The sequence below is a fragment of the Perca fluviatilis genome, chromosome 10 (assembly GCF_010015445.1).
Source record: "Perca fluviatilis chromosome 10, GENO_Pfluv_1.0, whole genome shotgun sequence".
Taxonomy (NCBI): domain Eukaryota; kingdom Metazoa; phylum Chordata; class Actinopteri; order Perciformes; family Percidae; genus Perca; species Perca fluviatilis.
In genome coordinates this window covers 16,916,676-16,932,530 of record NC_053121.1, presented here as the reverse complement: position 1 = coordinate 16,932,530, position 15,855 = coordinate 16,916,676, and the positions used below count along the sequence as shown (strand labels likewise).

At 42.9% G+C, this 15,855-nt stretch overlaps 1 protein-coding gene across 2 annotated transcripts in view; it reads right to left on the bottom strand.

Moving 5' to 3' along the window:
• Nucleotides 1-6,570: 6,570 nt before the first annotated feature.
• nlgn3a (neuroligin 3a) overlaps nucleotides 6,571-15,855 on the bottom strand; it is a 126,178-nt gene continuing 116,893 nt past the window's right edge. For both annotated transcript variants that reach the window (XM_039813766.1, XM_039813767.1), the window contains one exon: nucleotides 6,571-8,560. In XM_039813766.1, coding sequence (XP_039669700.1) covers nucleotides 7,702-8,560 — 859 coding nt within the window. In that variant the 3' untranslated portion in view covers nucleotides 6,571-7,701. The remainder of the gene's footprint in view (nucleotides 8,561-15,855) is intronic.

Below are 15,855 nucleotides of genomic sequence, written 5' to 3'. Positions count from 1 at the left end.
ATACTTCTTTCTATTTGATGAAAGCTGACATTTATTAAACTTTCTTATCAAGTGTTAAATGAACACACAGACTTATTGGGACTTTAGCTTATTCACCGTATCCCCCAGAGTTAGATAAGTCCATATATACCCTTCTCATCTCTGTGCGTGTCATAACTCTGTCTGACGCACCAACGGCTAGCCTAGTTTAGCCCAGATCCTGGAGGTATCCGGCTCCATCTAGCCTACTGCTCCCAATAAGTGACAAAATAACGCCAACATTTTCCTATTTACGTGTTGTGATTTGTATAGTCACAGCGTGTACAAATAACAAGGTTAGGCTAGACAGAGTTACGACATGCACGGAGATGAGAAGGGTATGTATGGACTTATCTAACTCTGGGGGATACGGTGAATAAGCTAAAGTCCCAGTAAGTCGACATGTTCCTTTAATATCTGGGTCTATTTGGGTTACAACAACCCATCTGCATGTAACAGCTATTTAATTTGTCAAAAAAATTGGAGAATTCACTTACTGACTACAGTCAAGAGTAACATTTAGGCATCACTGATGAATGAATGTCTCTGCCTCTCTGGGCAAAAATAGGCTTAACTTCAAAGGATGTTTCCAGTAGTTTTCACAGAAAAAAAGGCTGCCGTTTTTTTAGGGAGTAAGCTCAGATATTGAAGTGAAACTCACAGTGTATTTGATCTGAAAGATCTGTGAAAAGCCTGGTAGCCTGGATTAGCACTTAAGATCAAATTGGTGCAACTGAAAGTCATTGTAATGTGATCTAAGTGATAAGATACTTTCTGGAAGTCCTCTGGGAGTCCTCTGTAGTCTGTGCTAGAGCAGCACAGGCCGGCGAGTTCAGACACCAAAGGTCCACTGACGCAACGTTCCCCTGCCACCAGTAACCCACATCTGAGAAAGGCATTAGTGGACTGCCATCTGATGGTGAACTCCAGCTGATGCAACTGAGAGATAGCAGCCTGGGCCTGGCCTCAGCTAGCGAGGAACGACTTTGCAAAAATAGCTCTGAATCCGCAAGATAATGATGTGAATAATGAGAGCAATTAGAGTAGGAATGAAACATCCTAAAAATTGTAAATCTTTCCGTGAAACTTCTTCTCCAATCCGGCCATCAGAACTGGACCAACAAGTAGGAAAAATTAGCCGTTGAGCAGCATCTTGTGGTAACAGGGTTTTCTGGACAGGAAACAGAATAGATACCCTGTAGAGGCTTAACATGTGCTTGTTGCCTGCTGTTGTTACTTCCCTCACACACACTGGGAGTGTGCAGGCATTATGTCTCAGCAGCCTCAGTGGTATCTCCAGGCCATCCATCTTACAGAGGGCGGATCATTATGTAGTCGACAGGCAGCTTTAGGCCGGGGGCAGGTGGGACTGCTTGTACTAGATGAACTATAGGCTGCTACTGTTCTTTACTGGACCTCCATAAAAAGCAAACCAGCCCCTTTTACTGTTAAATAGTACATTACATTTGAGCTTGTTCCATTCTTGCAATACAGTTTGTTGCACCCAAAGCTGCATTTAAAGGATCATGTTAATGTTATTTTATCTTTTTGCCAACAAATCCCATTAAAGGACCAAAAAACAGCAATGGATTTATCCTGCTAACAAGTGCTGTCTGTGCAGCCACAGCTTGTAGCTTATGCTCCTGTGCCATAGAACTCCATCGCCATCCAAAACCCATTAAAAACACATAAAACAGCCACACCGTTGGGTGATACTGTATTACTTTATTTTGACTACTGCAGCAGCATTTTCTCTGGACAGTAGCTCCATGTTGGGCAGACGTCACTGAGCATGCTGGGGGAATGTGGCTCCTCGCTTTGCTAGTTTGACGAGCTGTGAGGAAAGAGCTACGCTGTCTGTGTTCTTTGTAATTAAATAATATGTCACCCAATGCACCAGTCTTGCTCTTGTTTGGCTAGGAGTTCAATGGCACAAAGGAATATGATACATCTGGCTGTAAAGTCAGTACTTGTTAGCAGGATAAATTCATTGTTGGTTTAGGTCTACTGGTGGGATTTGTTGATAATGAAATAAAAGATCAAATATGCCGGCCTTATCCTTTAATGCAAAAGCTTTGTGATATTTTTTTTTTGGCAGAACAGAGCACTCAAATTCAGCACTTACAGAGATGCTCTCTTGGATTGTGATGCTCTCTCTATAATCATTTTGTAGGATGAAAAATATACAAAACACTATTATCAGCAGAAAACTTCCTGGTCTCACGCCCACTGAAAATGAATGCCACGTTCTATATTCATGAGAACCACAATAAGATACAGAAAGAATAGATATTTTATTTTGATTACTCCAGTTTGTGAGATTATAAATACATTCTATGGACATAAACATAGAAGTAACAGGGCATCTTTAGTAATCTGTACAATGATACTGAGATTATCATGATGTATTTGGGCTCAAACACCATTGGTTTGGTTGTATCAGTACTAGTTTCTGGTGAAAAATGTGTTACAGTATCTGGGTTTGATGCCACCAAAAAAAGCTCTAGTGCATGATGGTCCTTGTTAGGAAAACCTGAAAAAATGCTTGGGATTTGTCTGTGCTCTGTGGGTACAAAAGAAAATTGTCAAGAGTGTGTTTTTCACGTGGAAATAATAGAGTATTGATGTTTTGACAGAAAGCAGAATGATTTCCCTTTGGAGAAAAGCAAGCTATTTAAATTTAAACTACAAGAGTTTTGGTTGAGTGACTGATTCTACTCTGTGTTCCGTTAAGTAATGTTAATTAGCGGCTTAGTCAGCAGAGAAACCTAGTAACTCAACAAAATTAGACCCTAAATGATTGGAAACGAGCGAGCAGTCCAGATTATGGCACTTTACAAAGCCGAAGAAAGAGAAAATGGGCAAGTTGTGTCGGTGTGAGACAGAAGTAGAGCTGCTCAGATTGCATTTTGTGTGAGGGAGGATAAAAAAAACTGCACCAAAGAGGAGAGAAGGTGAGAGCAGAGACGAATGAGACACAGGAAGAGAGAGATGAGGGTGAGGGAGAGGGTGAGAGGAAATATAGGTAACAACACGTTCATTGTGGTAGAAATAAAATTCTCAATTTCTACACACACACACACACACACACACACACACACACACACACACACACACACACACACACACACACACACACACACACACACACACACACACCTGCAGCTCTCTCCCAGCGGGTGGCACTGTGTAATTTGGCACATCCATTTCCGAAGCTGGGTTTGTCTTCCCTGCTGTCGAGGCAGTCACAAACCCCATCGGGGTATTCCAGCCAACCCTAGAATGATGTCACTTTCAAAACACACTCACTGAACTGCAAACAAATCTCGACTGTGGAAAAGTGTCTCGCTCATAACTGTCCCATTTTTCTACTTGCAGTAATTCTTGTCATAGGAAGTTTGGGCTAATTTCATTCAGCCTTCAGGTGTCTGATTGCTAAAGGAGTTTGACCTAATTTTCTCACACTGCACTTTCAATGGTCTTCCCCTTTGGTCCGGCACTTAATTATGTGGCTCTTCACAGAGCCATGTATCCCAAACTGTGTCCCCGAGGCCACCAGGTCTTCCCCTGCCAATACTCAGTGACATCTGCTCTGCTTTAACAGCATATGGGAAAATTACATGGCAAAAAACAAGTTGCCCTCCCATGGCATTTCTTCCCTTTGATACTTCACTCTCAACTCAATTTTAGCCCTGTGCCACTGTATGTGTCTGTGTTGGAGCCAATGGGAACTGACCTCCCACCACTGCAGACAGATCAGACGAGAGGACTACTTTGAAACATATCCAGCCTTAAAAGGTCCGGGTCACCTAAATAGCAAAAACAAACAAACAAAACAACAACAGACAAAACATATTTTGGAAAAAATAAATAAATCCTCAGCAGCTTTCAGCCACATCTCATGGCCTTAATCAGTGAATGGACTTTGCTTATGATAAATAATGAATCAATGATAAATGGAATGGTTGTTTGTGGTGCTAACAACATTAAAAATTATATTATATTTAAGCTTATTTTTTGGCCACATAACACTCGTTGATACGGTGAACTTGTTGGCAAACAGTAGCTTATTTACACATTCAGGAGCAATATTTATTTAGATGCATGTTTCTGGCTACCTGATGCATATAAGATGGATGTAAGTTAATTTCACTCCCATTTTAGCTATATTATGCTCTCCACCAACTCCTGAGGGAAGTATCCGTCTTTTTACCTTAGCTGCTAAATGTTATGTTCATCACCTGGTTGCTAATTTTATCTGACCGCTGTTTGCTGTTGGGCAAGTAGCGTACAGTGGTTGCGTAAGTAAACGACACTATGAGAGCAGTGAAAAGAACCAAAAGGTAGATGTAAAGTTGCGAGCCATAAACCAAAACAATGTGCTAATAAAAGATGGTAAGATTCTCTGTAGAACCGAGGGGAACTGCAGAGTCAGTGATAACTATCTGTGGGTTTGCCCCTATGTCATTTTAACCATTGTTAGCATAAAAATATTGATTATAGTAGCTTTAAAGAATTCAACAGCAACTTGTCTCTATTCCTCTGAATAATACACAGGCCTCACTGTCAACAGTCATTCAACAGTCAACCAACACTCAACAGTTTTTATTAAAACTACTTTCTACCAAAGAAACTGTTAGAAAGGACAGGTTTTTTCAGGAAATAGATGTCACATTTTTTTTATTTATTTTTTAAATGTCATATTTCAAAGCTGTTAGCACCACAAATTAAATTCCATCAGCTTTCATTGTATTGGTATGGCTGCAGAAAAATAACTAATTTCTCAAAACCTTGACAAGGAAAAACCCAAACTTTCTGCATGGTTAGAGGAGTTAAATTTTTTTTTAGTAAAGTAATATAGGAGAATCAAATCTTTAAGGACATATTCCAATATGAAAGGTTCACATCAATTTTGCAGTGAGGAATATTTAGAAATATTTTTGTTCATCAATATGCCATCAATGCCATAATGTTCATTTCATGTCCGAAAACAAGGTACCGCTGCTATTATTGCTAATGAAACAAGTTTGACTATTTGCATAACCTACTCCTTACATAAGCACAAACACAGAGACATTATTAAATGTTTCTGTATGTGTGAGACAGCTCCAGGTGGCTGCGGCTCAGTTGAAGACGGTGGCTGATTAGGTTGTGAACCCCATATATGCAAAAACAAGATGACTCATATAGATCAGTCTCAAAGCAATTTCCCTCAAGTAACCCCTTCTCTCTTTCTGCTACTGGCAGGATCAGTGATGAGCTGACCAGACCAGGCTTCTCGCTCTGCTGCGTCTCCAATCATTTAATACCAGAGGAAGTTGTTATGGAATACTTCATAAAAATGTTGAGGTCTATGTGCATGAAGTATCTAAGAATTGCAACACTGATCTAGGATCACTGGTCAGGTCACATTACTGCACTTCGCTTTAGCGCTGGAGACAATCTGTGCTATGCCGAGATACTTAATGAAAATTGTCAATTTTACTCGCAGAATCAATAACTCCAGTTTTCTCGCCGAGAATAACATATAATAAGATGCATTGTGAGTACATCAAGGCAATCTTTTCACAATCTCCCATTGCTGCAGCACTACTTTGCATGAATTACAGTAAAATGTGGAGTTATGCACGCAGATAGGCCCCAAGCTGTTAGCCTGTTTTTCTCAAAGGTTTCAGCGAGAGAAAAGGAGAGAGGGAGGAGGAGGAGGGGAGAGAGGAAGAGGGAGGTAGAGAGGAAGTCCTGGGGGGAGACTTGCACTTGCTGCAAGAATGTTTCTTTTTTAACTCATTCAAAAGGGAAATAATAAAGTCATAAAAGGGGGGGTAAAGAACTTTGATCAAGAGAGAAAAAAAGTTTTGTCAAACTTTATATTCTTCATTTTTTACAGTTTTAATTTGGCACATGGCACAATCAGCATGTATGCATCTGGTATACATAAATAAATATTAAATATTTTATACATACATATACATATAGAGCTCTTACAAAGACACCTAGAGAAGTCTTGGCTTAGGATGTTTCAAATGACAACAATACATGTCAAATTATTTGTTGGTGCATTGCAGTGTTTAAATTGTTTTGTAAGTGGGAGTGATATCTCCATAGAAGCCCTATACATATATGTATGTATGCCCATATTTATATATATATATTCAAAGAAATACAAGTGTGCACTGATGTAGGTTTATTCAGTGCAAACAGGCCACTGTCTGCTTTTTAAGAGGAACTCTTACAAAGTCAATGGAATCATGTCAGTTAGTTCAGTTGAATCTTTAGCTATTTTTTTTTCTCTTACACGTAAAATAATAGATTTATTTTGTAATCTTTAAGCAAAATTAGACATATATAACTTTGAAAATAACAAAAGTGCTATTTCGCAAAGACAGACACCCAGAGACGCAGCAGAAACACTACTCGTGGTGAACCAAAATCAACAACATGAGAAAGTACTCAACCCCCCCCTTCCCCCCACCCCCCCCAAAAAAACACATTATACAACCTACAAACAAAAAAACAGGTGCACGGACACACACACACACACACACACACACACACACACACACACACACACACACACACACACACACACACACACACACTCACACACACACTGAAACGCTCTCACACATACAGATTCACTCACTCGCCACTCTTGCTTTTGCAAGTTCCGACAATGTGTCTCTTCCTTTATCTCATCCCCTTAACCGCGCTTCCGCGCAAGGAACAAGAAATCATTTTCACATGCACACAAACACACAGGTGCTCTAAGCAGCATGTGTACGTGCACACTTTGTGGAGATAATATCAGATAGCTTAACAGATAAATTGGCTGTAAAAGATGCACTTTTTTCTTAGCAAAACAATCACAGTAACATAGTATTTATCTCTGCCTTCTCATCTCCCGACAGGAGCTGTCCCAGACAAATCATTTCTATACGAGATAAAAAAGATAACACCATTTGTGTGGCTGTTGTGTTGGTACGCAACAGAAGAAAAAAAAAATGAGTTGCCCAAAATGGGTTTAAAATCTCTACATCTGCATATCCTCCAGGTTTCCATCCTGGATTCAGTCTCTCATCTTAGAGTCTCATCGGCTTGTAACACACTCCACTTGGAATTGTCTCAGGGAATAGAAATAATGACAAAAAAGAACAAGCTTTGTAAGGCATTGAAACGTAAAACAAAACAAAGAAGCAATTAAAAACATTTTGCGAATATTGACGTAGAGGCCATTGTTCGAAATGTGTCTCCCGCAGGAGGAAGGGATGGGAAATAAAAAGCACTTCTCTTTTGTTTTTGTTATGAATTCAAGATAAGTGTTGATATCTCCTTAGTCTGCTTAAAAAGGCTTTTAAAATGATTATTTTAGAAAAAAACACTGCAGAAAGACCCCTCCCTGGATCAGGAGAAGGGAAGCAGTTTGATTTTGGCAGCTCTGCACAACTTGACATCCATAGAGAGCTCTCAGCAACTCTCCTCGTAGTAAAAGTCTAGTTAAATCTCTTCACGTTTTAATCCGACTCATGCCCTTCCCCTCCCCATCGCAGCCCTCCCCCTCCCTGTGATATTTATAAAACACAATCCTCTCCTCTGTCGTTCATCCTCCTGCTCCTCCTCCACCACCGCCGCCTCCTCCTCCTCCTCCTCCCCCGCCTGCGCCGGCTGCCCCTGGCCTTCTTAAAGCTATACGCGGGTGGTTGAGTGGGAGTGCGGCAGGCCTGTGGAGTTGAAGCCGGTTGTGAAGGTGTTGTAGGGGTGCAGGTTGGGCATGCCCACCAGGGAATTGGGGATCATGGTGATGGTGTTGGGCGTCATGAGGGGAATGTCGTCCGGAGAGCGCCGCAGAGTGAGCGTGTAGTCGGGCAGCGAAGCCAAGCGCAGTGCACCCTCGTTGCTGTTCCCCGCCTCGCACTCGTGGTGCGTCTGGTTCATCTGCAGCGACATGATCTCCTCCTCGGGCGCGTGGTGGCCAATGTCGTTGGAGGTGGTCTGGCGTTGCGGGCTGGGCTGCCCGTGGCCGGAGTCCTGCCGCCGCTTGTCCTTGCGGTAGTAGAGGGCTGCGAAAGCCAGCACGTTGAGGAACAGCAGCGAGGCTCCCACAGCGATAGTGACGCTGAGCTCTGTGGAGTAATCCCGCGGGTTCTCCACCACCAGCGGCCCGGTCTCCTCGTCGTCGTTCCACGAGTCTTTGTCCTCGCTGTTGTACGCCGGGGACATGGGAGGCCGCTTGGTGTTGAACGGCCAGGAGGTTTTCCCGTTGGGCCTCTTGGTGGACAAGGTGTTCTGGGTGGTCTCTGGCGGGGGCACTTTGGTGGTGGTGGAGGTGTAGTGGAACATGTCGTGGAGGTTGTACAAGTGGGGCACTAGGTGTTTCCAGAAGGCCACTTTGGTAGCGCGGTAGTGGTCGCGCACGCGTGGCTTCAGGCCGATATGCAGGTAGAGCTGGTCCTGGGGGTTGTACTTGGACCAGGCCACCTCTTCAAAACGGTTGGCCTTGGTGTGGATGAACTTGGTGTCTTGGGGAACTGGTTTGTTGGGATCCCTACAGAAAGAGAATAGACAGATGTGACATGAGATTCTAGAAGTGCATTTAATTATTCATACTCCCACATTCATGTGGCTATACGAAGCACATCGAAATACTACAAGGAAAACACAACAGTATCCGTCACAGCTTATATGTCGGTGTAAAAGGGGTTCAGCCACCAGTGGAGAATTTATTGATCTTGCTTGGCGAAACCCACAACAGCGACAGCACAAACCCACAACAGCCACTAACAGGCTGCAGTTAATAATTGATCAAGGTGTGTATGGTGTGGTACTGTATGTATTACACTTTATGTTGTGGCATCAGCTGACACTAATTTCTCCTATCAATTTATTTTCCCAATCCATTTTTATTTCTACCACGAGATCTCCATGCAGCACGACCCCTTCCCTCTCGTTTTTCAGCCACCTTTCTGTCTGTCTTATCTCTCCTATCCTCTCTCAGCCCAGATGTTGTTCTTAATTCAGTTCTGATGCAGCCCACCCACAAAAACCAGGGCAGAGGCTTTTAAAGTAAACACATGAATAAGTCAGCAGGCTTTAGGGCTCGCGTCAGGAGGCATCTTGTTGTTGATAATCCAACCCTGGTGGAGCCCCTCTGCTAATTGCTCGGGGAAGGCAGCACAGTGTGCATTGGCATCCAGTGTACTGATGTAAAGTGGACCATATTAATCAAGACACTAAGAGGGAACTGCAGAGGCACGTTTGTGTGCTTGGATATAAGGGTGTGTGTGTGTGTGTGTGTAGGACTGAGAGCAAGAGAGAGAGAGAGAGAGAGAGAGAGAGAGAGAGAGAGAGAGAGAGAGAGAGAGAGAGAGAGATTTTCTGTATGCAGTACCTCTATTGATCTACAGAGTTCACTGTTCCACTTTTCAGCTTTTTGACACGTTGCCTCAACAACCGGATGACCAACCATTTCAATTACAGTGAAGCTATTGATTTATTAAATGAATTAACATATAGCAATCTCCCACAATCACACAGCTCCATGTTGCCTTGTTGCCATACAAAGTCAGGAGTGGGAGTTCTGCTGCCCATCGCTATTGCTTTTGGTACTGAGGAAATTACTTTTCTGTGAACGAACGTGAACAATGGCGCCGCGGCCTTGAAAACACAATCATTGATGTTGGAACAGAGAAGTTTGTTGTGTTGTTGAAAGGAAGTAAGGATCTGTGCGACATTTCTCTAAATGTCATGAAATATCCCTCTGATTGCGATGTCAGTGGCAAGCAAAAGTTCACTTTAGTTCGGGATTAAGGGATATGGCGGCTACAGTGTTTTTTTGGCATGGGCTGAAAAACCTCCAAACACAGCCAAGAGAATTAAAAGCCATGGCAGAAGAATTCACCCTCCATCCTCTCCCCTGTTGGTTTCTCTGCTGTCAATTTTTCTTTTTCAGGTCAGTGCTTCTGGGAGAGGTGAGAGAGAGACTGAGAGAGAGAGAGAGAGAGAGAGAGAGAGAGGGAGAGGGGGGTGGGGGTAAAGCAAATTGAGATGGCCTGGACCTGGGCTGGTGTCAGCAGAGCAGCCTGTAAATAACCTCTTTTATTAGGCCTGTAATGATCCCCAATGAATATTGACAGCCAGACTATGATGACTTTGTAGCTGAATATCAGTAATTAAGTTTCAAAGGAGTGGGTGGTGGAGGTAAGGTCATATTGATTTCCCCGTGTGCAACATGCCAGAGAACAGGACGTCAATGGAGCAGCCTGAGACGTGGTTGTCTGCAGCCTGCATGCTTTCATGAATTCCCACAGTAGTCTTGCGCATGCTGTCACACACACGCATGCAAATTTTCTCCCCCTCTCTTTCTCACACACACATACACGCACATGACAACAACGATGGAGGTTAGAGCCGTCTCGTTAATGGGAATTCCGTTGCATTTCCACAACACTGCAAATGCTCTCTTTTCAGGGGAAAAGAGGGGAGAACGAGTTGCTGAATTGTTACGGCAAAATGATTGAACAGCTACTTGGATATCTTTTCACATAGCAATCGGTGTGCGCAGGGAGCAAGGGAGCGGTGGTGTGGAGGAGTTAGAAAAGCTCTTTGGTGGCCGGCTGGCTGGTTCAGTGCAAGTGAAGATGAATAATTTAGGTAACACAAAGAAATCAATGTGGCATCTTTAGTTAATTTGATTTGCCGCATTAGAGAACAACTGGCTGCCTTATCTAATTACACACACATATGCTTGGGTAATTGTGGCAAAGTCAATAGTAAACAGGCTACATTCCTTTGAACAATTTCTACCACTGCAGCTCAACTTTGGGCTGCATGCTGGCTTTGATGTCCTGCCCTGAGCTGTAGAGTCGGAGGGAGTGAACTGAGCTCCGGCTCTGTTTCTCAATGTGGTGTGAGGACTACTAGGTTACTCTGCTCTATTTGTACTAAGGCTTACTCGGCACTGTGTGATGCAATGTAGCCAGATCCACTTTATGATGTTTCCTGAGTGCTGTGCTATGATTTCCATCTGAACATGGTAAAATAGTGCCGTAATCATTGCTGACATGTTCTCTGGGTGTCTGAATTCTGTGTGGAACATTATAGGTGGTCATAACACCTGTACGATATAATCCAGTACAATAGTTCTATAGTGAATACTGCCAGCAGAGTAAAGCTGATGATATAAACCTTTTTGTTGAAAATCTTGAGATATCTTTTATAGGTCTTATTTTGTCCTCCCCTTGAATGCATATGAGAATGAAGTAACGTGAAAAACTCATAATTCACCACAAAAGCAGTCATTTTTTTTGCAACAGCTCCACAAGATATTATTGTGTTCACCCTTTGTAGATAATACATAAATAAAAAAGGTTTGAAGTTGTTCTATCTGAACTGCGCAGTAAGCTCCATGAGACATTTTGTTTAGTCTCTGTGCTTTTATTACTTTAAAACGATGTAATGAATGTGACGTCAGCAGAAGACTAGCAGCAGCTGAATACTCAAGAGATACAGACGGAACAAAATATAATTAAATAGGCTGGAAAGAGAAGCTTGGCGATTAGATATTAACCATGTGCTGATTTTGATGGACCGAAGACTTTTAGAAGTCACCGCGCAGTATTTGTTTTTCGTTTGAGATAATAAAAAATAAAAAATGAATGGATTCATGAAAACACTTATTGAAGTTGAACATTATCTTAAGCTGTAAACATCTAGCAAGCTGAAATAAAAAGGTGTGTCGGAGCCTGAGGTACATTTAAAAAAAAAAAAAGCCTGTATTGCTTTCCCTGTTCATTTGTTGCGCCTGAATAGCCTAAAATTACAGCTGACACTCAAACCTTGTGGTCATCGTATAATTTCACATTTAAATATTCTTACAGTCCGGTGATAAAACGCTGAACACCTCTGGAGCTCGCAGTGTGTGTTCAGCTCCACAGCAAACACCTCGTTGTGACTTGTACTGTATGAACAGCCCAGGTATAATGTGATGTTTGTGGTCCTGTTGGGCTCTCAGAGCTCCCCTGCATTAGCTGATAGCCTGCCTCCTGTCAGACCTCCCACTTAATCCGGATGGTCATTGGAGCTGTGGCTGGACTCCCAGGCAGGGGAGAGGGATTATTACACCTATAAAAGCAGGCGTTTTAATGGCCTTTCAGATTTCCTCTGATGTGTTCATATGGCTGCAGTACTATAAACCATCACCTTCATCTCCTCCTCAGCCCCTCCCCCACTCCCCTCCCATCGCGACGACCTGCTGACCCCCGCTAACCTTGGCCTGCCATGCGTGTTTAAGTGCTCCCATGTGTTTATATCCGTGATTGACTGGGAGTTGGTGTGTGCGCGCTTCGTCTCGAGTCCGTCAGCTTGTGTACCTGTGTGTGTGTGTGTGTGTGTGTGTGTCTGTCTGTGACGCACTGTGGTGTGATGACCTCCAGGGCCACACAAGAAGAACATAAGAAATGTCCCTTTTCACAAAGCAGTACCTGCTGTGTAGTTATGATGACGAGCCTCTGAAGGCGGATACAAGAAATGAAAAAAGGCTGCTGTAAGTGTTAAACTGCTTTTCTAAAAGATGCTGCGGCACCTTGATGGCAGACACGACTCCCAGCTCTACCTACAGAACGGGGGCCTGAGCTCATTACCTATTCTAAGCCCTATCTGAACGCACTGATGTAAAAGGTAGATAAGGGGGAAGAATGAATATCATTTTCTTTCTTTTTTTCATTTCCCATGTACCTCCTTCCCCTTTTCATCCTGATGTAATTTGAAGCGCTTGAATGATCATAGACCTAGCCATTACCAAATCTGAAAAGACACGTTTAGGTGCCCTAAGGCAGAAGACAAGAATCTATTTTCACTACACTCAGGGTCTCTGAATTCAGAGTATAGCTTCTCCAAATAAAATAAAAAAGGAACACGCATTAATTCAGTGGCACTGATGCTCATTCTGCTATGCTGCTAAAATATGCTGAGTTGAAGCCTGTTTTTGATTTTAGTTATTGTCCTAAATGTTGTGTAACAAATTCTCCCCCTGCAGTTGTTTATCTACTTACCAGGTAACACAAAGTAAGCAGCTAATTGTAATTTTTTAACTCCAACAGAAGGTTCCCAACACCTCTCCCTGCATTCGATGTAAATGTTTAATAAATACGCTCGATTCTCTGTGTAGACTTTGCCTGTACTGGTTGTAGGGGGCAACTTCAGCACTGAGCGGGCAAATTATCAGCCTGTGCTCTTTTACCCTTCATGTGGTTGCACGCTGGGGCAGAGGGCTGAGTGATGTGTGGTTCAAATTTAATGGCAGCCTCTGGTTCAGCAGGCTAAGTGATGCAGGGCGAGGTGCTGTGACTTTGGGGCGTGCAGAATTGTTGGAGGTCATAACTCTGGGACCACTACTTATTATGGATGCTATTGATTTGTTTGATTAGATGAGTGGCAACAAACAAAACACCTCTCCTTCCCCCCCAACACCTTTCTTACATTCCCTTTCTCCCAAGCAGCTTTCTAACACTTCTGAACTGCTATATTTGTAAGTATTCAACATAATTGTATAACTTACACCCATTTATTTAAAAAACGAAAACATAAAACGTACCTGTAATGCAGATCTACTTCGCCGCCGCCCTCCTCTCATTACATTCAGCACACAGCATGGACAACGATCAATGGCATCCAGGCCCCTTAACAAGCCACACCACTTCCTTACCTTCGCTAATGCAAATCAGGATATTGGCTACAAATCTCCTATCAAGTGAGTGCCTATTTAATGGAGTAGCTAGATGGCTGTATGGGGCTGTGCTGCTCCACAATGCCGAGCATTCACGGACTCCTGGTACAGGTTGAGTTGGCCCTAACGAAGGAAGCTGGGAACGGGGATAATCCGGAGAAAGGACAAGGACGGGAATCAAGGATGAGTGATGTAACTACTAGACAGCTGGGGTAAAAAAAAAAAAAAAAGGCTGAAGAAGTGCGGGAATGAGGTCAGATGGGAGAAACAGTTGATGTATACGCGTTGTTTACCCTACAGAGGAGGGCTGTTCGATTGAAAAGTGGGAGGAGAACAAAAAAAAATAAAATAAAGAATTAGCTAGCAGGGTTGTAAATCAAAGCGGTGGCTGTTTAAATGTACCACAGACACACTGTAGTTACTTTTATCTACATTTGTTTGGTCGACAGCCGTTGTCAGGAAAGACAAAGTAATCAATACTGCATATTTTAGCTCATGTTGTGAACGTAAAACATGAGTAGACTTTCTTTTTTTTTGTATAGCTTAATGAGAGAGAGGAGGATGGAGGAGAATGAGGAAAAATATTCAACACATGACAGCGCTGCGCTCTTTAACTACATAGCAAGACCCTGCGCAGCATGTGGCACAGCTCGCACACGGAACTGGGGAAATGAGCACAAGCCAGCAGGAAGAAAAAAAAAAAACAGGTAGTGGGAAGATGGACCACAGTATTTATAGCACTAATGATATATAATGATTGATCTTTTCTGGGGCTTTTCATCATTATGTCTTTTGTGACGCGCTCTGGCAGTGTTTTTGTCGCTGCTGTGCTTGTATTTGTGTACGAGAAGGTGTGAAAGTCGCAGTATGTGGACTTGTTGCAAAACTTTTGAAAAAAAAAAAATAACTGTTCAAAAAGAAGTTGTTGTGGCAATAAAGCGAAGGCAATGTTTGCCTGTCAATAGTAAAACAAATGTTGCAGCCAGGAAAATTATTCTGAGCTGAGTTAAATCCCCGGCTTCTGAAACATCCCTAACTCTCAGGAAAGAACAGCCTCATAAAGCACACACTCTACCAATCGCACTCACACACGCACACACACACACACACACACACACACACACACACACACACACACACACACACACACACACACACACACACACTAAGAAGATTTGACTGCATGCACTCTCTGTATATGCTTTTATGGTTCACTGACACTGATGAGGGAAAAAAAGCGCATGGGCAGGGATTTGCCCTGTAAAGATGACACATGAGAGCCAGGGACAGGAAGAGCTTTGGGGGGAATGCTGCTATGATACACACTGTTGACATGCAGCACAAGTGTCTCAACATTGTGTCACACATGTTTCTACAGCCGATTTTGAGAGGGGGCAGGAAGTGCAATCTGGGTCAGTTCATTATGAACATCTGGAAAAGGAGTGAGAGCTGCTTTACAGATATAGGGAAGATGGTTGTTGGACGGGCCACGAAGGCAAAGGGAATTCAACTGTGTCTTAATTAAAAGGATGTCCTCTAGAGCCAGATTGGGTTGGGTGGTGTTGGAGGAGAGATCTATATACCCTAGTGTGGTCTAAATGAGGAGAATGAACTTCAGAATCTATGAGAAATATCCCCCACCCTCCCCCGAGGTATTAATGGGAGAGTCCTTTACTTGGGCTGGGGTAAAATTAACCTTTGGAGCAACATGCTGAGTTTCCTATTATCCTGGCATCTAATCCCATGCTCTTTACCATCTGAGTGCCTAATTTTGGTCTGCAAGTAATCCCCCAGTTTGGAATTACGCCAAGGCGACACACGGGTGGATACTACCGGTAACATGGCGAGCACGGATCTAAAACCAGTTTGCTCCTAGTTTCAATCAATCAATCAATCAATCAATCTACAAAACTGACATGGGGTCAGGAGTAAAAGTGCAATTTGTTTTTAGACTTCTACGGCTTGTCAGGTTGAAGGCCAGGTCAGGATTACGGCAGGCTTTTTGCCCATGGCTTTGTTTTGAGTCTGAGTGTTTGTGGATAAGATGGGCAGGCTGTCATCATCCATTAGAATTAATTTAGCTGATGTTGCAAGATCCAAGATGTGTGAGTGATTCA